The sequence below is a fragment of the Carassius auratus genome, chromosome 37 (assembly GCF_003368295.1).
Source record: "Carassius auratus strain Wakin chromosome 37, ASM336829v1, whole genome shotgun sequence".
NCBI classification, from domain to species: Eukaryota; Metazoa; Chordata; class Actinopteri; order Cypriniformes; family Cyprinidae; genus Carassius; species Carassius auratus.
Genome location: NC_039279.1, coordinates 17,515,007 through 17,537,620, shown reverse-complemented (window position 1 = coordinate 17,537,620; position 22,614 = coordinate 17,515,007). Strand labels below are relative to the sequence as shown.

Genomic DNA, 22,614 nt, shown 5'->3' with positions numbered 1-22,614 from the left:
TATTAAATATAAATATATTCCACCATCTTACCGATCCTACTGTATTTTTTTGTAAATATTTCAAATATTGGAAATATGCAATGATTCAGTTATTATAATGTATTTGTATGGTACGAGTCCGAGCTGTCGTTGTGTGAGATTGAGACACATGAACAGTCACAGTGTGTTTGTGTGTTCACCTGCAGGGAGGTTCTGACAGTCACCACCAGTTTAAGCCAGACTGGGAACTTGTTCATGGTCTTACAGAGGAAAGACACAATCGTGTCCCCGTAGTCTGGTTTGTGGAACTCAGCCTCATTCAGACCATCAATGAGGATGATGAGGTCTTCATCTGGAGTGATCTTCCTCTCTGAGGAAAAACAGCAACATGCAAACATTTACACATGCAGGGAATCTTCTGAATTACATTTCTGCCTCTATTGTGCATTAAAGGAATAGTTTAACCAAAATCATTATTTTATTTAAATTATTATTATTATTTACATTTTTTGCCGAAAATGTACCCACACTCAGGTCATCCAAGATGTAGATGAACTTGTTACTTCATCAAATTTAGAGAAATGTAGCATTGCATCACTTGCTCAGCAATGGATGCTCTGCAGTGAATGGGTGCCGTCAGAATGAGAGTCCAAAAGTCTTGTGAAGCCAAAAGCTGCATTTTTGTAAGAAACAAATCCATCATTAACACGTTTTTATCTTCTGGCCAAAATAGTAGTCCATAAAAATCCAAAAGTCCTCTCATCCAAATTCCCAGGCTGTTTTGGCTTGTAAACAGTGCTTGATTTGTGCAGATTTCTCTCCTGATTCGGATTAGATGACTTCTTCACTGAATCAATCAATATTATAGCAACTGTTTAAAAAAATGAATTTGTTTCTTACAAACATGCAGCTTTTGGTTGCACAATCCGTTAATCGTTAAACTGGAGTTTTTTTGGTGATTATTGTGTTGTTCATATCAGCTGTTTGGACTCTCATTCTGACGGCACCCATTCACTGTTCTGAGCATGCGATGGAAAGCAACATTTCTCCAAATCTGTTGCGAGGTTGAAACAAACTACATCTTGGATGATAAACACAAACTCTTGATTAATCCACTCATGTGTGTTTATGGCTGTTGATGTCCCATGCCTTTATAAAGTGCATCCAGTGGCTCGAGCACGCCTCGTCTGAAGGCAGTGGGCGGATCTTGGACGCAGGATCGCAGACTGAGCATGCTCTGTATGTGCGGCTCTTTCAGCAGCAGCTCTCTGTACGCGGCCAGCTGCGGCGAGCGACACAGCAGTGCTGCCACGTTGTGCACAAACTCAGGAACCAGGCAGGTGTAGGCGTTATCTGCCTGACAGTAGTGATACGCCACGACCTGCAGGGGGCGGCACAGAGAAGCACAGGTGAGAGAGACACCAGACTGCAGGATTTGTGCTGATCTATCACCAGCTTGCTGGAATACAAACCAATTATAACATGATGTTACTAATAATATTGATTATGATGTGGAACAACAGTCTCCAGATTAAGAGCAGAAAGACAATATGCTGTGGCTGTAGTAAAAACAAAATTTTTCTAATAAACACAAATATACTAAATGCATATTCTTATATAAACATACCGTTAATATTATAATATAGAGTTGTTTAAACAATTATATTAAACTATGCTATTTTAAGAAAACATTTTCTGTGAGCCTTTCTGCATGCAAATCATTTTGCAGATTTAGGATTGCTGACATCTGGTTGGCTGGCGAGTACGAGAGGGCGGGGCTTTAGAAAGAGGGCGTGTCACTGAAGTTAGAAAGATGGTGGAAAGCTGACATCTGCAGTTTTAAGCATTGTTGGGTTGTATTATGATTCTAGCACATACTTATTGCACCTGAAATTGGAAGCGTCAGTAGAAAATAAGGGACAAATCAGGACTGCATTGTGTTTTCACTGCGAGTACAGCTAAAGTGTTCAATGTAGTGACACCTTCCCAGCTCCGACTTCACCTTCATCTGTCCTGATGTTCATTATTCAACACTTCTGAAGTAAGCGTGAAGCAGAGCGCGCAGGAGGCCCAGAGCTGCTGGTGATTCAGCACAACTTACAGAGAGAGAGGCAGATAGTTACTGTAATGTGCTCCAGTCAGACTGGAAGCCTATGGTGCTTCTGAAAGCTCAGGAGCTTCATGCTTATTGCATCTTCCTAAAAATATTCAGTTGAGTTTGGTGAACTTTGACATGCATAAAAGATCTAAACGTCACATATTGACCTCCTGGCTAAACCCTCTTTCAAAACTGCATGGTTTGCAATGCAGCAGAAGAGGAGTTTATTACACATTTTATTGTATTGTATTATTTAGGGTAAGGGTTATATGGGATTTAATACTTATTCAAAACAGAATCTTTCTATAGTCTGATCTTTAGTTCATGTTTAGATTTTATATATTTAGTTATAATGTATACACTTTTTATATTGTACATTTTAACATTTAAATATAATAACTAATGCTAATATTATTTATTATATTTACATAAACTAGTGGGTTTAGTATCTTTCATTTGATAGAGAAATGTGTGCTTCTATTCAGCAAGAGCACATTAAAATGATCAAAAGTGACTGTAAAAGATTTCTACTTCTGTCAAGTATTGATCAAAGAATACTAATCAATAAAATGTATTACCGTTTCCACAAAAATGTGAATGTTTTCAACATTGATAATAATCAAAAATGTTTCTCAAGCAGCAAATCAGCATATTTTCATGATTTCTGAAGATCATGTGACACTGAAGACTGTGAGTAATGATGCTGAAAATACAACATTGCATCACAGAAATAAATTACATTTTAACATATATTCACATTGCAAACAGCTATGTTAAGTTGTAATAATATTTCACAACCTTATAGACTTTACTATATTTTCAGTCAAAGAAATGCAGCCTTGGAGAGCAGAAGAGACTTCTTTTAAAAACATTCAAATATTTTACAGCCTACATGCTCATGTCATAAGCAAATACAAACTTTAATGTAAGTAAAAACAAAAATAAAATAAATTTTCACTCATACTCTTTCATAGGCAAACATAAGAGTGTGGTTGCTCCTGTTCAATGCACAGCCCTCTGTAACATCACCATTCAGAGAATTAACAACAACGGTTGGCTAACACATAACCCACATGTGTTTACCTACTCTGGTGTAGATGAATGTGTCTCACTCATGTCTAAATGCAGCAGTTACTGCATCTCTGCATGACAATTCAGTCTGACATGCATTATAGTGGACTCCAGAGAAACAATATCAAAAAACAAGAACAACAAACACCAGCAACATCCCTCAAGCTCCACAAACTCAGTTAATGAGGTGTGATGGGTTAACGAGGAAAGCTCCGGTCAGACACAAATCACGGCGCAGGTGGAGGAGAAGATGGAGAAGTCAGAGATCAGATGCGGAGAGGATCAACTATATTTGAATACTAATTCATACTCATACAAATGTTTTAAAAGGGACTTAAAGCATCCAGAGGGGTAGAAAGAGAGAGTTGATTATTAATGCACTGACTTAACTAGATCTAATAGCATGGCAAAGAATTGCTTTCTGCCTGAATAAATATTTTATGAGGCGCACTGGCAAACTTACTTCTCTTTTTTAAACATATCTGCATAATGCAATAGCTGAGAGCGCGACAGCAGGCCCGCACAGGTTAGGACGGCCTTTTGTGTGTGAGATGAAGCAAATCTACCAGTCAATGAGATCTAGTGTGAGAAGATTGATGTGGGAAACCTTCTGTGTGTGTGTGTGTGTGTGTGTTGAGGTTGGCTTGATACCAAATTTTCAGCTTCAGTGAGAAACCAGCTTTGTTGAATCTGCATAATAGATTTACATATCATGTAACACAAAGATATTAATCCAGTAATTGAAATATGATTTCTGTCACACACATTTAGATAAGAGCCCTTTTAAAATCTCATAGGTTCACCAAATTATCATTTCAACAAATCATTTAATAGAGTATAAAAAAAATATTAAGAATATATAATCATCACATTTGTTTCAACATAAAAATATTCAGAACATAAACATTCGAGCTGATCTGAATTAGTTATTTTGTATTTTTAAATGTTTTCAATTTATTGTTTTTGTTTAAAATGGAATTGTCCTAGCTTCAGTCCCTCAAGCTCCGTATGGAAGCTTTTTTCCATTATGGGATAATAAATATTATCCCAATTCAGGCCCTTTTCAATTCTGATTCTGAGAAAAATAGGTATAGCATATAGCATATAAGAAATTCTGAGAAAAAGTCTGAATTCAGAGAAAAAAAATTACAAGATGAAAAAAAAAAGTCCGAATTTTGAGGTTATATTTTGCAATTTAGACTGAAAAATGTCTCAATTACATATTTTCCTTTAATTATTATTAATGATCCCATGGCAGAATCAAGCTTCCATAGTAATTCCATAGCTTCCACAGAGTGTGCATGTAATCTGAGAAAACTCTGAAACACACGGTGCATTATTATTTAATTATAAATTATATTTAAATTCCTTAAATCAGTACATTGATGCATTATTACCTCCCAGTGTGTGTGTGTGTGTGTGTGTGTGTGTGTGTACCTGTGATGCAAGCCTCCTCATGGCCTCCTCCTGTCTCCTCCTCATTTCTGGAGTTCCAGGGCAACTTCCTCCTCCCAGTGTACCATGGGAAGGCTGCGGCTGCGTGAGAGGGATGCCATCTCCATCTGAACACACATGAAAACAAAGAATTACACTAAACCCAAGCTCAAAGGAAAAACAAGTCTATCCTGAAATTTCTGTATTTTACATAACATCGCAGTTATGCATACTCTATCCCTTTTGATAATCACATAAGCATCTATACTAAACTCTACTCTGAGCCTAAGTGAAAGTGATGATAAACGCAAACACATTTACGTACTCGAGTTATTTACATCACAAGTGCAATGCTGTACCGGGTGCGCTACTGAGCAAGTTTACTTCAGCAGAAAAGCCAAATATCTGGAGCTGCTTATGAGATACAAACATCAAAATAATTGTTAATAAATCATGCACTATGGTAAAAGTGTGTTAAGGCCATGACAGAGTATTGTACAAGAATTAATGCAAAAATAAGGAGTTTTCTAGAAATATAGATAGGGATATCTTTAATGAGCCCATGTTGATTATACAGTATTACATTCATTATACAGAGAAGGTGGCGCAGAAGTTACACACTTCAGCTTTTGCCTAAATGAGCTTTCACTGCGGCACAGAATAATCTTTGAAGATTTGAAGATAGTCAGTACACTCTGCAAAAGTCACATATACTAGTAATAAACCGTACGTTTTGGCGAGGCCTGTGGGCTGTCGGAGGCGATCTGTCGCATGCGGTTTCCGTGACAGCTGAGAGCCACGAGGCGTGAGATGATGGCCGTTTTGCCGTAGCCGATGTTCCCCACCAGAACCACGCCACGATTAGCGGCAGAGTGGGCAGTGCGTAGGTAAGCGTCAATCTCCTGGAAGAGCCAATCACGGCCAGTAAACACAGAGTCCATGGTGATGCTGGGCACCTCGAAGAGCAGCGGCTTTAGTGCGATGTCCTGCAGTCTGTACGGAGCGAATCGCACTGGGGAAGGACAAAAAATATTTAAACAAATTAATGTGCATGAAATATATTCAGATGCACCCTCTCAAACATTACAAACACACAGAAATAAACTAAAATGCAAACAAAACCAATCAACGGACACATACGCTCATAAAAACACTCATATCTAGGGCCCTATGATTTAAGAAGGAAATAAAGAATCAATTAAAATGTAATAAAAATAAGGCAGAGTTATGTTGTTGTATTAATATGAATTTATATTATTATTTATATTATCAATTTATATTATGTACGTTTTATTAAATTATTAACTATACTTATGCATATAAGATAGTACTGTAATTATTTTAAATAATTTATTATATTATGTGTATTTTTTATATATGTACATTTAAAAATAATTTATATCATATCCTATCATATCATATCATATAATTTGAGACCCTGGAGCACGAAAGCAGTTTTAAGTCTCTGGGAATATTTGTAGCAATAACCCAAAAAACATTGTATGGGTCAAAATTAACGATTTTTCTTTTATGCCAAAAATCATTTGGATATTAAATAAAGATCATGTTCAATGAATATAAACTGTAAATTTCCTACTGTAAATACATCAAAACTTAATTTTTGTTTGTAATATGCATTGCTAAGTACTTCATTTGGACAACTTTAAAGGAGATTTTCTCAGTATTTAGATTTTTTGCACCCTTAGAATCCAGATATTCATATAATTGTATCTCAGCCAAATATTGTCCAATTATAACAAACCACACATCAATGGAAAGATGATTTATTCAGCTTTCAGATGGTGCATCTAAATCTAAATTTTGATGAATTGACACTTAAGATTATTTATTTTATAATAGTTATTTTATTATTTACAAAAATATATTATATATTATTATACAGTATTATATACAATTATATAATCATACATGCAATACAGACTAGTACTGTAGTTTTACACATGCACAGAAACAAGTATTATATAATCACATAATGTATAATACAATATAATAAAAAAAAGATATATTTTATAGGGCCCCACATTTGCACAGCTACCACACAACTAATTGATCCACAACACAAAACAGAAGATCACAGAGCACTACGGCTATCCTCGGCTATCACAGGCACAGACGGGACATGATCAGTCTTTGTAAGATCACACACTTACGTGACTGAGACTGCCAGGCATGACTGTTAGCGGAAGCTGAGACACACACAGACAGGCGACAGGAGAGAGAGAGAGAGAGAGAGAGAGAGAGAGAGAGAGAGACAGAGAGACATGCACTGAAAAAAGCACATCACTCCAAATAAAGTACGCAGTGGGTGAAGACTTCAGGTGAGAGGAGGGAAACGTGAGGATGTGAGGAACACAGCATTTCCTACTTACTGTCTAAATAAAAAACGTGTGCATTAAAAGCACCACGTTCATGATCCAAAGATCTCAAGATCCAACACTTACACTTTTTAAATGGTGAGAGCGATAGTCTGACGCAACTCCTAACAGTCAAACATTCTGGAAACAGTCTCTTCCGCTCACCAAAGCATTTTTATTTTTAAAAATGTGAATACTTGGAAGAAAAATTCAGTAAAAACAGCATTATTATGTAAAATTATTGCAATTTAAAATAACTGTTTTCTATTGTAATGTACAGTAAAATATAATTTATTCCTGAGTTGTTAAAGCTGAATATTCTTGAATAGTCTCCAGTGTCACATGATCCTTCAGAAATCATTCTAGTGTTCTGATTGGCTGCTCAGGAAACATCTCTCGCCATGAGTGGTAAATGAAAACGTTCTAGTGCTTAAGTGTTTGATATGCCATCACTTCAGGTGTAGAGTTTTTGTGAGGGCTATAAAACAGATGCATTGTTGTCAGACTCCTTCAAATCAAGCGACTGGTTTAGCGATCAGTCCTGACAGTAAATAGCTCACACGGAGTTAATCCAGTTAAGCCTTCGCTCACGTACAGACGGCGGATCATGATGACTAATAGTGAAAGTGCTGCACTTAAGTTACTTTACAAGAATGTTATGTTACGTGTTTCATAAGTTAAACTCTACACACTACATTTGTGTGGCACAGTGTTCACTGCCAGAACAAATCAGTTCAAATCATCCCTCTGCTTTTTTTTTTATGTTTGCATTTTGCAATGTTTTTAATGTTAAAGTTTAGTGTTTAAAGTTTTTTTTTTTCTTCTGTATCCACTCAAATGTTTGGGGTCGATATGATTTATTATATATATATATATATATATATATATATATATATATATATATATATATATATATATATATATATATATATATATATATATATATATATATAAAACTTTTATTCAACAAGGACATATTCAATTGATCAAAAGTGATAAAAACATTTTACAAATTTTTTTTTTTTCAAATAAACACTGTTCTTTCAAACTTTTGATTAATCAAAGAATCCAGTGAAAAATACAAGCTTTCAACAATTATAACAAAAAATAATTAAAAATGATTTCTAAAGGATAATGTGACACTGAAGATGGGAGTAAAGATTTAAAAATACAGCTTTGCATCACAGGAATAAATTACATTTTAAAATATACTCACATAGAAAATATTATTTAAATTGAAAATAAACTGAAATAATTTTTTCACAATATTACTGTATTTTTGATCAAATAAAGTGAGTAGATGAGTATTTTAAAAAACTTTTTTTTAAACATACCGACACCAAACATTTATATAGTAGTTGCAAAATTTTAAAGTTAACTGATTTAAAAAATTTTGCAGTTCCATTAGCCTAAAATGAACACATCACTTCAACACAATTTATATATTTTTTACTTTTTAAATTCCACTGCATTTCATTTACATTTTATTCTTTTATTTTATTTTATATGCTTATTCATTTATATAAATGTTGTGGCAAAACTATGCCATGAATGCTGTGTTTGAGTTTGACTTCAGATGTTACTGGCTGTCAGGAGGACGACGGTTCCTCGAGGTGCTGGTTCATAATAAGCCACATTAGGAGAGTCACCTTGGCCTTTTCTCTCCTGATTGTGAACCGGATGCAGTGAGATCTATTTTAATTATTCACCAGGTGAGAGCGGCTCACCAGACCAGCAGGACGTCCCCGAGCGAGCAGTGTGTGTGTGTGTGTGTGTGTGAGGGCATCTGGGGGAAACGGGGGATTTGAGGTCACTCCAAGGCCCTGCTCTCCTAATTATCTGCTGGAGATAAAAGAGGAGTCCAGATAAATCCTCACCCAGTGGACATCAGCAGAAGCCTGAGTGAAAACACTTCCTTCATCTGAGGATGTGCAGCATCACTGTTATTCGAGTATCACTGAGATACTATTATAGTTTTATTTAATATTTAAAATGGGTTTTTATTTTTTACTTTTATTTTAAGTAAACTTCTAGTAACTTTGATGTTTTTTTTGTCACGTTTTTAGTTTTTTAGTTTTTTTTTTAAATGTCTATATAGTTTTTATTAATTTTTATTTTATTTTAGTTTTGATTTTAATTTTAGTTATTTTAGTGTATCAAGTGTAGTTATTAAGGTTTGATACATATTTTTTAATTTTTATTTCAATGAACATTTATTTTACTTTAAGTAACAAAACCATTTTTTTTTTTTTTGCAATGGATTTAGTTTAGTTAACTAAAATACCTCTGTTTGGCACTCAAACAAACTAACTAACAAAAAAAAAACAAGATAAACATAATAAAAAAAACATCTTCGGCCTAAATGTAAGATTTATGTTTTTGCATTACATAAAAAACTTCCATCCATTTAGAAATTGTAGACAATATTAACATCTAAATATCAAAATATCTACAAGCTTTATGCAAAAAATATAAAATAAATAAATAATAAATAATAAATCATGGCATCATTTATTATTAAATATTTGCATATTTGTATTTGTAGTTTAGAGATGACCTAAATATTATATATATATAAAAATATATTATAAACATATTGACAAATAAATAGAGTGAAAATCCACAAATACATCTTAAAGTTTCACAAACGTGAATTAAATTCACAAATAAATAAAATAAGATTTGCAAATTAAAAACATATCAATATCTTTTTACAACACAAACTTTGGCATTCCTTTATTAATCACTTCCTGTGCATTTGTGCATCCTCTGCACACATTTGTGTATTTAGAATTTTTTTTATATTTGCGAATATCATTTTATTTATTTGTGAATTTAATTCATGTTTGTGAGACTCTAAGATTCTCGTTCTATTTATCTGCCAATATGTTAATTTTTTAAAATCTCTTTACATTTATTTGTGGATCACAATCTATTTCTTTGGAGTTATGCAACGATTCTATCTCCATATTACAGTGATGGAGACAGAGTAGATGAGGACGCAGTACAAACACTCATGAGAGCATCAAGCTGCTGATCTGTGAGAGGAAGCCGTCGCTCACCTCGCAGGTCCTGCCCGGAGCGGCCCGCACCCGTGTTCTGCCGGGACATCCGCAGGGAGGTGCGCAGGGGGGTGTGTCTCTGCTCATCCAGATACGCCAGGTCCTCCAGATGAGCCGAACTGGTGGCTGATGGGACAGAAAACACGTGATGAGACACCAGGATGAAGATGAGCTCGTCTGATCAGACCAAACATTCTAACATTCAGAGAGAGAGAGAGTTTAAGAAAGAAACCCTTAGGATGTGACTGCATGAGTTCATTCCATAACGAAGCACACAAACACTTTGTCACATGAAATGCATATCTTAATCTGATGAAAGCCCAGATTTACAGTATAAAGTGACAAGCTGGAGATGATCCGGATCGGGAAGACTGAAGGTCTGAACACTACAGTTATCCGTCGGTCCAGGACAGCCACTCTCTCCAAGTCTCTAAACTCTTGTGAAGGAACGTCTCCATCTGTGTCCTGGCATGAGCGTGTTCTGACTGGACTGAATGTGTGAGTGTGTGTGAGGACTGGAGATGACTGGGATCCATGGGAAGTGAGCCGGGCAGGAATGCTTCTGTATATGGGATGAGAGCAGCAGCTGGGAATTTTGGGGAGGGGTTGGACTGGAGTCAGAGTGGCTGACAGTCGGGACGGGATTTGTGTGAACTGGAGCTGGGTGCTTCTCAATGTTAATAACAATTAGTGCAACATTTTAACAAGGTTATTATTTGTTCTTTAAAGAAAAAAAAGTTAATAAAATGAATAAATAAACAAATAATTTAGTTTCTATAAAAGCCTCTGTCACAATAAAAAAGTTAATTACGACTTTTTATCTCACAATTCAGATTCTTACGATTCATAGAAAATTTGTCAGAATTGGTAAATATAAACTCAGAATTTGCAAATTGCATTTTGGTTTACATCTCAATTCTGAGTTTGTTGTTCTCTGAATTTTGTGTTCTGTTTTTTGTTTCCAGCATGAAATAACAAACACATAAGATAACTGTGACATTTTATTCAACAGCTCTGACCTCAGAATTCTGTTTATATCTAGTTACAAACTCATATGCATTTGTGAGTAAACATCTTGAAGTTCATATCTGAGAAAATGCTTTGAAAATATTGAGCAAATTCTGAATGCTTTTTTTTTTTTTGACAATATTTGACTATACATTTGTTAAAGTATTTATTAATTTTTGTTAATGTTAGTAACTGTTCAATTTTAGTCCATGTCAGCTCATGTCCATTATGGATGCATTCAAGGAATTGATTTTAAGATACAAATAAAAAACAAATAATACAATAAAAACTGTTTAAATACTATTTTTAAACTATTATTTCATTAATAAGTATTGTAGTGTGTCATATGGACCACTTTCATGATGCTTTTAATGTGCAAAATGATTACTATATTATAAATATGATTTCAGCAGTATTAATGTTATTATTATTAATCACATTTTCATGCAATGATGAAGTAATCATGACACAAATCTCTAATCTTCTGTGAGACTTTTTGAGACGCAGTTTGTGTCATTTTCAGCTCGATGGCTTTAGACGAGCTCAAGAATCCTTCTCAGAATGACTTTCTGGTTTGATGTTTGAAAGGATGTTTCATTGTGAGTGCATCGGATGAAATAGAAAGGGTACTCAACAAAAAAAAGAAAAAAAAAGTAATCATGATAAAATTAATTTTGGCTGTGCTTGTGTGTGCTATCATGTGTGCTTGTGTGTATATGACAAGACATCCTTGTCCTGAGATAATACTTTTAAAATTGAGTTTGAGTGTGTGAAAACGAGTGTGTGCAGAGTCACAGGTGCACCGCAGGCGGACGAATCTCAGCTTCTGCTTGCAATGAGATCGGGAAACAAGCAATTACTGCAGCTTTCGAATAGAATTAAAGATATTCTGTTCTCATGAGGACCTTCCAATGCATTAAAACTGAGCTGAGTCAGGCTGAGCTGCCCTTACTGGACCAGTTAGAGTCTTGTTATGGGAATACAAATGTGCAAATGATTTCGTTTAGCCCGAGTTAAAAGGGTAAAGCAGACAAAAATGAAGGTTCTGTCACCACTTAATCACCTTCATGTTGTTCCCGACCTGTATGACTTTTGTATGACATGAAAGAAAACATCTGGCAGAATCTCTATAGACCTCAAGAGTAAAAGAAACAAGTGCACAGCCATCTTTAGAATTTGGTCTTTGAATTTCATTTTTTGTGGTGACTTTATAACATCACTGTTGAAGAGTAATTAAACGGTGGATTTACTTAATGTTGAGTTAACAAAAGTTATCATGTTAATCTTCTGAAAAGGGGCGGGGCTACATAAGTTACACTGGAACACGGGCAGTCCATGAATATAATATTATAATATAGATGATAAATTAATAAACAAACAAACAATACATTATGCATTGGCAACTTTCTGAAATAAGTTTAATTTGAAGTAAAAAAAATTATTTGAAATGAACTAAAACTAAGAAAAAAAAGATTTTCATGAAAACTGGAAATATAAATGATGTATTATCAAATTATATTCTATATAATTATATATTATTTAAAATATATATTTAAAGCAAAATATATATATATATTTTTTTTTTTAAACTATAATAGTGTATAAATAACACTAAAATAACAAAACACTAATCAGAAAACTAGTCAATGCAAATCAAATGCTATTACGAAAGTCTTCTCAAGCTGCTTTTATCTGATTACATAAAAACAGTCCGTGAAAATTATTGCAATATAAAATAATTGTTTTCTATTGTAATTACTGTAAAATGTCATTTATTTCTGTGATGCACAGCTGTGTTTTCAGCATCATTTCTCCAGTCCTCAGTGTCACATGATCTTCAGAAATCATGAAAATATGCTGCTCAAGAAACATTTCTGATTATTATCAACGTGCTGCTTCATATTTTTAACAGCATTCATTTAAAAAAAAAAATAATTGGTAACACTTCAAATGTACTATCACGTTTGATCAGTTTAATGCATCCTTGCTGTATAAAAGTATTAATTCCTATTAAAACATCTGACATTTAGCTGTCACATGGCTTTCGGATGCTTTGAATTAAAGTGCAAATGAAGTCATCTTTGAGCTCAACAGCTCCATGAGATCCTCATTCTCGGTCCCCAGCCTGCACATTCTGCTAAACATCTTCTTTTGTGTTTCACGGGCGTCAGGGTTTGGAGAGTGAACGATGCCAGTATTTTCATTTTTACCTGAACTATCCCTTTAAGCTCAGGTTTTATGTGTTACGTCACACCTCCATCCCTCTTCTGCCTTTCACTCTCTTCTAGAAAGCTCTAATCAGGATGTTTCCATGTCTTCAGTATCTCTCCTTTCAGCTATACCTCCACACATTACATAATCTACGCTCAGCACTCCTCCGCTTCGCTTCACAGCTCCTCAGCTCCTGGTTTCTCCGCAGGTCTCTCTCTCTGTGTGTGGATGAGAATCTGACGCCGAGCTCTGATCTCCTCCATCACCGGAGCTCAGCCAATCAGCAGCCAGCATTCTCCTCTCCCTTCATCTTATCTCCATCTCACCCATACTCCCTTACCTTCCCATTATCATCACACTTTTTTCTTTCTCTTTCCTCCTTCAGATCCCATCATTTGGACTGATAGTGAGTATTTCTCGCTCTCCTTTTTACTGAGATTATTACTTACCTCAGTAATATTTATATCGTTGCCTTCTTTATCAGACTTTCATTTTTTTCTCCTACACATATCTCATTCGGACGTGATTAGCTTTTTTAAGCGTTGTTTGAGTTACAATTAAGTGACAACTACATGTACTGATACAGATGATGTCTCTACACTGCAAAAAAAAAAAAAAACGTTTTTTGTCTCGTACAACTCAAGATACGTATACTTGAGAAACAAAATGACCAAAAATAAATAGTTCGCCCACAAATTAAAATTTGCTGAAAATATATTCGCCCACAGTCCATCCAAGATGTAGATGAGTTTGTTTCTTCATCAGATTTGGAGAAATGTAGCATTGCATCAGTTACTCAGCAATGGATGCTCTGCAGTGAATGGGTGCCGTCAGAATGAGAGTCCACACTGCTGATAAAAACATCACAATAATCCACACCACTCCTGTCCATCAATTAATGTCTTCAGAAGCAAAAAGCAACGTGTTTGTAAGAAACAGATACATCATAAAGATGTTTTTTTAATTTTAAACCGTTGCTTCAGGTTAAAGTCCATAATCCATAATAATGCATCGTTTAGAGAAAAAGTCCAAACTCTGTTGTCTGTCACATTAAAATCCACCTACATATTTGATAAGAGCTGTTTTGGCATGTAAAAGGTGTTTTATCTGTGCAGATTTCTCTCCTGATACAGATATTATGGATAAAGGACTCTTATTTTGTCCAGAAGCAATGATTTAAAGTTAAAACACATCACTGATGGATTTGTTTCTTAAAAACACACAGCTTTTGGCTTCAGAGTATGTTAACTGAAGGACTGGAGTGGTATGAGTTATTGTGATGTTTTTATCAGCTGTTTGGACTCTCATTCTGACGGCACCCATTCACTACAAAGGGTGAACTATTTCTTAAATTTTGAAAAATGTCTCAAAATGAACGAAGATTATTCTTAAAACAAGACAAAATACCTGCCAGAGGAGTAAGAAAAATAAACTAGCTTCCTCTTCCTCATTTTTACTGTTCACATTTTTCAATAAACAAGACTTTTTATCTTAAGACAATTTTGTTATGCTTTAGATATTTGTACTGCAAATCATGAAAAAAACAAAAACAAAAAACATTTTGCAGGTCTGATATCTAATGGATTTGGGAAAGTCATGTGATCACAAAACCATTTTGATAAATCTGTGAAAGCTCTTATTATTGATTTCTTTCTCTCGCTATGCTTGATGGGATTCAAGCAGCCAGGAACTTATAAAAATAGGTCTAAATATGGGCTGATAAATGCAGCTTTGCATATTCAGCAAGAGTGCAATTAATTAATATTATAGTGCATCTGCAGCTTTTAGAAGCTGTTAGGAATTAGCAAACACGTGTGTGATTCTGACGGACTACAATCACTAAGCGATTTCCTCAGGAAAATCTAGTTCTTCCAAACAGGGCTTTAATCTCTGGTTTCTGTTACTAATGGTGTCTCACATCGCTCAGCTCTCTCCTCGGAGGCCGATGGGACTCTAGAAACACGTATTAGTATTACTTCAGCTCGCTCGGACACTAAGGTCACGTTAGGCCTTGAGTTACTACAGGTTTAGCATTGAAAAGACATGGAGACGGCCACTGTGGAGATCTGCCTCATTGTGATTCTGACTGACTGATGTAAAAGACACGATATGATACATGTTTAATGAGTACATCTGCTCCCATGATCCCGACCGGCTCGGCCCGCACTGAATAAACAATCAGCGCTTTCTGTGACCTGGACAAACTCACGTGCTGAATACATTTCCATCATTCTCATATGATTCACTACAAGCCATGATGGCTTTCTTTTTCTTTCCGTGGACATAACTGGTGAATTTTTTTTTATATCCTAGCCATTCTTTTCCATATAGTCAAAGTGAATGGCGACTGGTGCTGTCAAGCGATTAAAAAATCATAAAAAAATAATCCAGGAGACTTTATATTCAAAGACTTGTGAAGCCATGTGATAACTTTATGAGACAGACTGACAGTGTTTCTCTGCTGTAGTTCACTGATCAAATACATATGTGACTCTGGAGCACAAATCCAGTCTTAAGTCTCTGGGGTGTATTTGTAGCAAAAGCCAAAAATACATTGTATGGGTCAAAATGACTGATTTCTCTTTTATGCCAAAAATCATTAGGATATTAAGTAAGACCATGTTCCATGAAGATATTTAGTAAAATGTATACAGTAAATATATCAAAACTTATTTTTTGATTTGTAATATGCATTGCTAAGAATTCATTTGGACAACTTTGAAGCCGTTTTTTTCTCAGTATTTAGATTTTTTTTTTTTTTTTGCACCCTCAGATTCCAGACAAACCATACATCAATTAAAAGCTTATTTATTCAGATTTCAGCTGATGTATAGATCTCACTTTTGAAAAACTGACACTTTTTTTTTGTGGTCAAGGGTCACATATGGTGGTTGCAATATGGTTTCATTTTAAGAAAAACCAATGTCGTTTGGTATCAAATGTTGCTGACACATCATTTTCAAGTCCATATGACTTTCATAGTGCATTTTTCAGAGATTCCGTGGGGATGATTATTAATAAATGTCAATAATCACTACTCATATGGCGTTTAGAGGTTTTGCAACATACCTTCAAGTCATACTGACCACCTTTCTGGTCATTTTAAGATGAAATGTTGGAGCTTGACAAGCCCAGTTTCCACTGATGTTTTTATTCTATGGAAAGAACAGCCAGGTTGTTCACAAATTCAGCTCGTGTGTCACACAGATCAGTTCAGGTTATCTGGGTTTGAACTTTAACTCTAGATATTTTAGCATTGCATAAGACAAAGAAAAGATCTTTAGATCAACAGTAGACTCTTCTACACACATTAGGGCTATTAAAATAAGTCACCAGCAAAAACAACAGACTACACTTATTTGTAAGAAATACCACCACATTAATAATAAATATTAAATTAACGTTTGAAATGCAACCTATAAAGCTGTTTTTCAGTGGAGGGGAACATTAATAACTATGAATACTGACTCGGTTCACTTCTAGAATAAATTCATAAGCCTGGGAATATACTGCATAAGTCACGCTAGTAACGACTGGGAATAATTACTTTGTGCAGTACTTCATAACTCATATCAACAAGTCATATGGATCACCTTTATGCTAATTTGAATGTGTTTTTTATCATTTAGCAGCTTTACAACCTTAGTCTTCATTTGATTTATTATATGGAAAAAGCAGCCATAATATTCTTCAAAAATTCACCTTGAAGTCGTACAGGTGTAACAAAGGTCCTGACGACGAGTAAATCATTTGTGTCTTAACTTCATTCTGTACACATTCCTCAAAGAGAAAGATCACACAGTATATTTTCCAGCCTGTTGCCGCAGTCAGGTTTGTAATGTGATTAATGCTGCTGACAGATTTGTATGGTTTTTCCTGATCACCAGCGTGAATACCAGCCGTTTTCTCAATTAAGAAATAATCTTTTATATCACTCGCCCTTTTGAGAGTCACTTTCCTATGAGATAACCATAACTCATTACACTCTCTCTCCAAAAAAACAGATTCTTCTCATAAATACAACAAAGCTGATTACTTGGACAATAACACAATCAGCCAGCATTGAAGAGGCGCTGCGTTATATAAGAGACATAACAACACCATCAGACAGATTTAGCTTTTACTTCAGGGAGCGCTGTTCCACGAGGCTCATCATTACTGCCGCTATTAGACGCCTCTTATCTCCTGTAAACGCCGCCCCGGCAGTGCAGAGCTCAAACACACAGGCCACGACCCGGGCGGATTCGCTCTCTAACTGCGGTTTGATGGCTCTGAGTGTCTGTATGATTGAGCTGAGCTGGGATGGGGTGACGGACGCCAGGGTCACAATCAAGAATCACTTTTACATTCCTTTAGAACTGACTTTGAATATAAGGAAGCTGACTTAAAATAGAATGACATTTAAAGAAACATTTCTTTTTTTAGTACAAATTACGATTAATGTGATCATATATACGACATATTATAACAACCTATTTAAAACAACAACAAAAACTATATATATATATATATATTACGGAGCCCCACATATGTCATGCAAGAAAAAAATTATAAATCGTGTGCACGATTTACTATTTCATTCCTTCGATTTGCTAAATCGTGTACATGATTTATACATTTTTTCTTGCATGACATATGTGGAGCTCCATGATATATATATATATATATATATATATATATATATATATATATATAAATATATATATTAGGGGTGGCACGGTTCGCTGAGAAACCCCGTACCGTTCGGTTCACCACACACGGTTCGGTACGCGCTGGAACCGCGGTTCAATTTAAATCCAAAATTCCGTTTTAATTTTAACATTTTTTAAATACTTTTTTTCCCGTTTTAATTATTCTATATTGCTTTTTTTAATAGTTACATTTTAGCAATTAAAAAGAATGTCTAATTAATTAAAAATCATGAAACATAGACATTTTCACATCACTTTATTAAAAGTTTAACAAAAATTACATGTTTAGGTCCCTATGATTTTTTTTTCTGACTATATTTTTTATATTTTTTATTGTTACCAAATTCTGTGTTTTAGCATAACTAATTATTTGAAAGTATAAAAGTAGCCTTATTCATTTTTTTCCCTCAGAAAATCTGTGTTGAAGGCATAATAATACAATTATTTAATTCATCTTTTATCTTTTAATCATTGAAAATTAATAAAACAATTTTATTTTGCAAACAAAAGGGATTTAATATTAAAATTAAAACATGGAAGAAATTTTGTGTGATTAATCCTTAAAAAAATAATGTTTGTTTCATTGTAGTAGTAGTAGTAGGCTATGTATATTATACTGAGAAATAATTCGGACTTTTATTTTGACGGGTTGCCGCAAATACCGTTACAGTTCTGTGTATGATAAGACACTAGTTTTAATCCAAAGGTAAAATGCTCATGAAGTGACTCTCAGAGCAGTTTTGTTCATGTGTTTCCGTCCTCATTTAGTGAAAATAACCGCGAGCATCACACGTGTTTGAAACCACACGTCTGTGCCATTCATTAACAGAGACGCGCAAAACATGCAGGATTCATATTTAAATCGACTTCTGCAGCTTTGTATTCACAGATACATATCGTGATTTGATTTAAGTGTAATGAACTACTCTTGAATGATTAATTCAAAGTTTGACAAATTCTGTGACATTCTTTCTGTTTTCATGACTGGATAAAGACTACACTGCATCATTCTTGTGATTGTTGTGTGACTGCTGCGTTTCCTTTCAATTCAATTCAACATCCTGTGGTTTGTGGTCAGTTCGATTCAAATCCAAAAGTCATGAACTGTAACAGAGCCGACTCTTATTTTGGGAATGTTGCCCAACCCTTTAAGACGTGTTTAGTAATCAAGATGTCGTCCAAACATCGCTTGTTGGATGTTTGGGATTTGCCGCAGGAAGCTGTTCCCCAAGCAGCGGGATTGTTATGTGCATCGAGTGGCACAACAGGAAATCACAATCACGACTGATAAAGAGATGGAAAGAACAACAGCACACAAACATGCAAAATCAGACTCACCTGCCACCGAGTTAGGGCGGGGCATGAGGTAGAGGGGGGTGGGGTGAGAGGAATAGTGGGCGGAGCTGGGCTCAGGGATCTTGTTGAGGCTGTAGGTGGAGGCGGCCATGTTTTCGTCCACGCGGTACAAGCTGGAGTCCAGGGTGGATCTGTGCGACTGCCAGAGCTTCAGGCTGCTGCCTCGGGAGCCATCGCCATGTTTCCCGCTCCTGTCCGTCGGCTCAGAGTAACTGGTCAGCGTGGCTGGGAAAAGGAGAGAAGCTGTCAAGATCACATCAGCTGGTGTGCCGTGCAAAGTTGTGACGAGAAAAGTCAGTTTGTGGACTGAGAGTAGCTGCGTTTGAATACTGTATGAAAAGTGATTGCATCAATTAAGCTCTTGCAGTTTTGCGAGTAGCATTTGGCTTGATTTTCAATGCATTATCTTCAGATATGAGTCATAAACACAGAACTTGGGAGCCTTAAAATACTCTTACATCTAAAGACTTACTTGTGACACTGGAGCACAAATCCAGTCTCAAGTCTCTGGGGTGTATTTGTAGAAATAGCCAAAAATACATTGTATGGGTCAAAATTATAAATTTTTCTTTTATGCCAAAACTCATTACGATATTAAGTAAAGATCATGTTGCATAAAGATATTTTGTATATTTCCTACTGCAAATATATTAAAAATAAATTTTTGATTAGTAATATGCATTGCTAAAAACTTAATTTGGGCAACTGATTTTCTTAATATTTCGATTTTTTTTGGCACCCTCAGATTCCAGATTTTGAAATAGTTGTATCTCAACCAAATATTGTCCGATCATATCAAACCACACATCAATGAAAAGATACATTTTTTAGATGTCAGATTATGTATAAATCTCAATTTAATTTGACTCTTATGACTGGTTTAGTGGTCCAGGGTCACATTTTACACCACTAAGTGGAAATGCAGCTTGCTTGTTTCAATTAAATTAGTTTTTTGTTTTCAGAAAAGAAGCGCATTGTGTGAACTCATCTCGCTGCATTCATTTTTCAGTGTGAAAACATGAATTTCACTACTACTACTCACCGGCGGCGCCAGGGGGGGTCTTGGGGGGTCTCAAGACCCTGCCAAAAAATGCCTTGACCCCCCATTTGACCCCCCAGCCTCTTCCTGATTAAAAAATATATATATTCGGGATAAAGATCCAAAAATGTTTCTCTTCAAACTACGCAGAACATAATAAATAATAATTATTTCGACATTTATTCATACACTGAACCGAGAACCGTTTCTGTCGGACGCGTCCGATTCGAGAACCGATGAGCTGATGATAACTGCGCATGTGTGATTCAGCGTGAAGACTGACACAGAGCGCATCTGAACCGAACTGATTCTTTTGGTGATTGATTCTGAACTGATTCTGTGCTAATGTTATAAGCGCGGGTAAACCAAAGGCTTGAATGAAGGGCAATCATCACCAATGACGGCATTACATCGAGCGCAAAAGAACCGGTGAACCATTTTTTTTTCAGCTGGTTTATTTGATCGAATTGTCCGAAAGAACCGGTTCACTTGAGCACCTGCTCCTTTGCCCCTTAAGTGCCCTTTTGTCAAAGCAAAATTTCCTCAATTTTTTTTTGTAATAACATAAACTTTTGTGAATGCCTGCCCACGCCCAATCATAATATTAGTACAATTTATTAATAATAATTTGGCCGTAAATAAAATGACCAACATGATGACCGTTCACCTGACTACGACCTCATCCAACCGGGAAGATTCCTCATGCTGCACGCGCATTTTTTAATTGCTAGAGGATATTTTCAACATCGTGGCAGCTGGTAAGTGGTGTTTCATTCTCAGCCAGGTGATTTTGGTGTTTATTTACTTATTATTATTTTACAAGAACGATGTGATGTGAGAACATGCAGATACGTTGTTTATATTGCTGTGTGTAGCCTGTAGTGTAGAAGTAACACTAGCGTGCTGTTTGAGGGAGAAAAGTTTCACAGACATCGAGGGGTCTGGTCTTTTTTATGTTATTTGAATAAACTTTTATTATATTACAGTACTTATTTATTTTTAACACGTAAAAATAATTATCACAACACTGGTAAGGCTTATTCAGATTTTCTCATTCTCTGAATTATCATTATAAAAATAAAAACAATTCAGATTTTAAATGTGATGCAAATATTTTTTCTACAATAGCAACAGTGTTTACAACAGCAAGACCACTTTAGCCTGTAAACTCAATAATATCTATCTGGAAATAAATGTAAAAATATCAATGTCAATAAAAATGCATAATATACCTGACATGAAAGTGCAGTGTGAAGGATATGAATAACAAATGTAGCCTGTCATTTGTTTACATTGCAAAGGTGTTTTTGTTGTTTAGTAGCAGAAATATGCAGTTATTAGCCATGTCCACTGTATTTTTTGTTGGTTTTCATGAGACCCCCCTTGAAAAGACCAGGACCCCCCCATTGCCCCCCCAATCAAAATTGTCTGGAGCCGCCACTGCTACTACTACTATGAAAGAGAGCTGAAAAAAGGGCAGACTGACACAATATTACTGTATTTTTGATGCAGCCTTGGAATAAAGAAAAGACACTTCTTTTGTAAAACATAACTAATTTTATGAGTCCCTCACCGATGATGCCGCTGTCTCTGCTCTCCAGGGTGGATGTGGGGCTGGTGACGGCCTGTCCTGGAGCAGCTGAAGGAAGGGTGGAGCAGGGACTGCATGCAGGAGGCGAGGCGGTGCTGCTGGTCAGGGTGGAGCACGGACTCATCCTCCCGCTCGCTCCTAAACCCTGCACACAAAGCCTTCGCTCTCAGTGTCTCAGCTTGTGTTTGCAGTTGACCAATTAATCTCTATCAGCTCAGGAAGTCTGCAGCTGGCAGGACGTCCTGACGGGACGGCGGTGACAGGCTGAGACAGTGTCGGTTCGGGTTTGGTGGGCGCTGAAGCCCCAGGCAGGCCATAATGAAGCATGGCACTTGTAATCTGCCCACTCCCACCATTAACGTCAAACATCACAACAGGCAAAGCACCTTGCCTTAAAACACTCACAACCACTTAAGGTCAGAGTGACAAGTCCACACACACACACACACACACACACACACACACACACACACACACACACACACACACACACACACACACACACTCTCTGTGGTTATTCAACACTATCCTCCTGTTGTTCAGACCGTTCTTGTTCTGGTGCTCAGGACTGCATGCTAACGTGAGGAAATGGGCTGACTGCGTTCTGAAAGTGCTGTATCAACAGAACGAATGGAAAAAAGGCCGTCTTTATGTAATTCACTAATTAGAGGTAAACTCGTTTGAATGCCGTATGTGGTC

General features: G+C 35.9%; 1 protein-coding gene across 7 annotated transcripts in view; it reads right to left on the bottom strand.

Annotated features, from left to right (window-relative positions):
* The window catches only part of tanc2b (tetratricopeptide repeat, ankyrin repeat and coiled-coil containing 2b), a 140,252-nt gene that overhangs the window by 19,618 nt on the left and 98,020 nt on the right, over positions 1–22,614 (bottom strand). For 5 of the 7 annotated variants that reach the window (XM_026223205.1, XM_026223206.1, XM_026223208.1 and 2 more), the window contains 8 exons: positions 21,898–22,060; positions 19,268–19,510; positions 10,020–10,145; positions 6,754–6,789; positions 5,313–5,594; positions 4,586–4,710; positions 1,129–1,360; positions 180–349 (listed from right to left, as the gene is read on the bottom strand). In XM_026223205.1, coding sequence (XP_026078990.1) covers positions 180–349; positions 1,129–1,360; positions 4,586–4,710; positions 5,313–5,594; positions 6,754–6,789; positions 10,020–10,145; positions 19,268–19,510; positions 21,898–22,060 — 1,377 coding nt within the window. The remainder of the gene's footprint in view (positions 1–179; positions 350–1,128; positions 1,361–4,585; positions 4,711–5,312; positions 5,595–6,753; positions 6,790–10,019; positions 10,146–19,267; positions 19,511–21,897; positions 22,061–22,614) is intronic. The other 2 variants (XM_026223207.1, XM_026223211.1) reach the window with 1 other exon arrangement.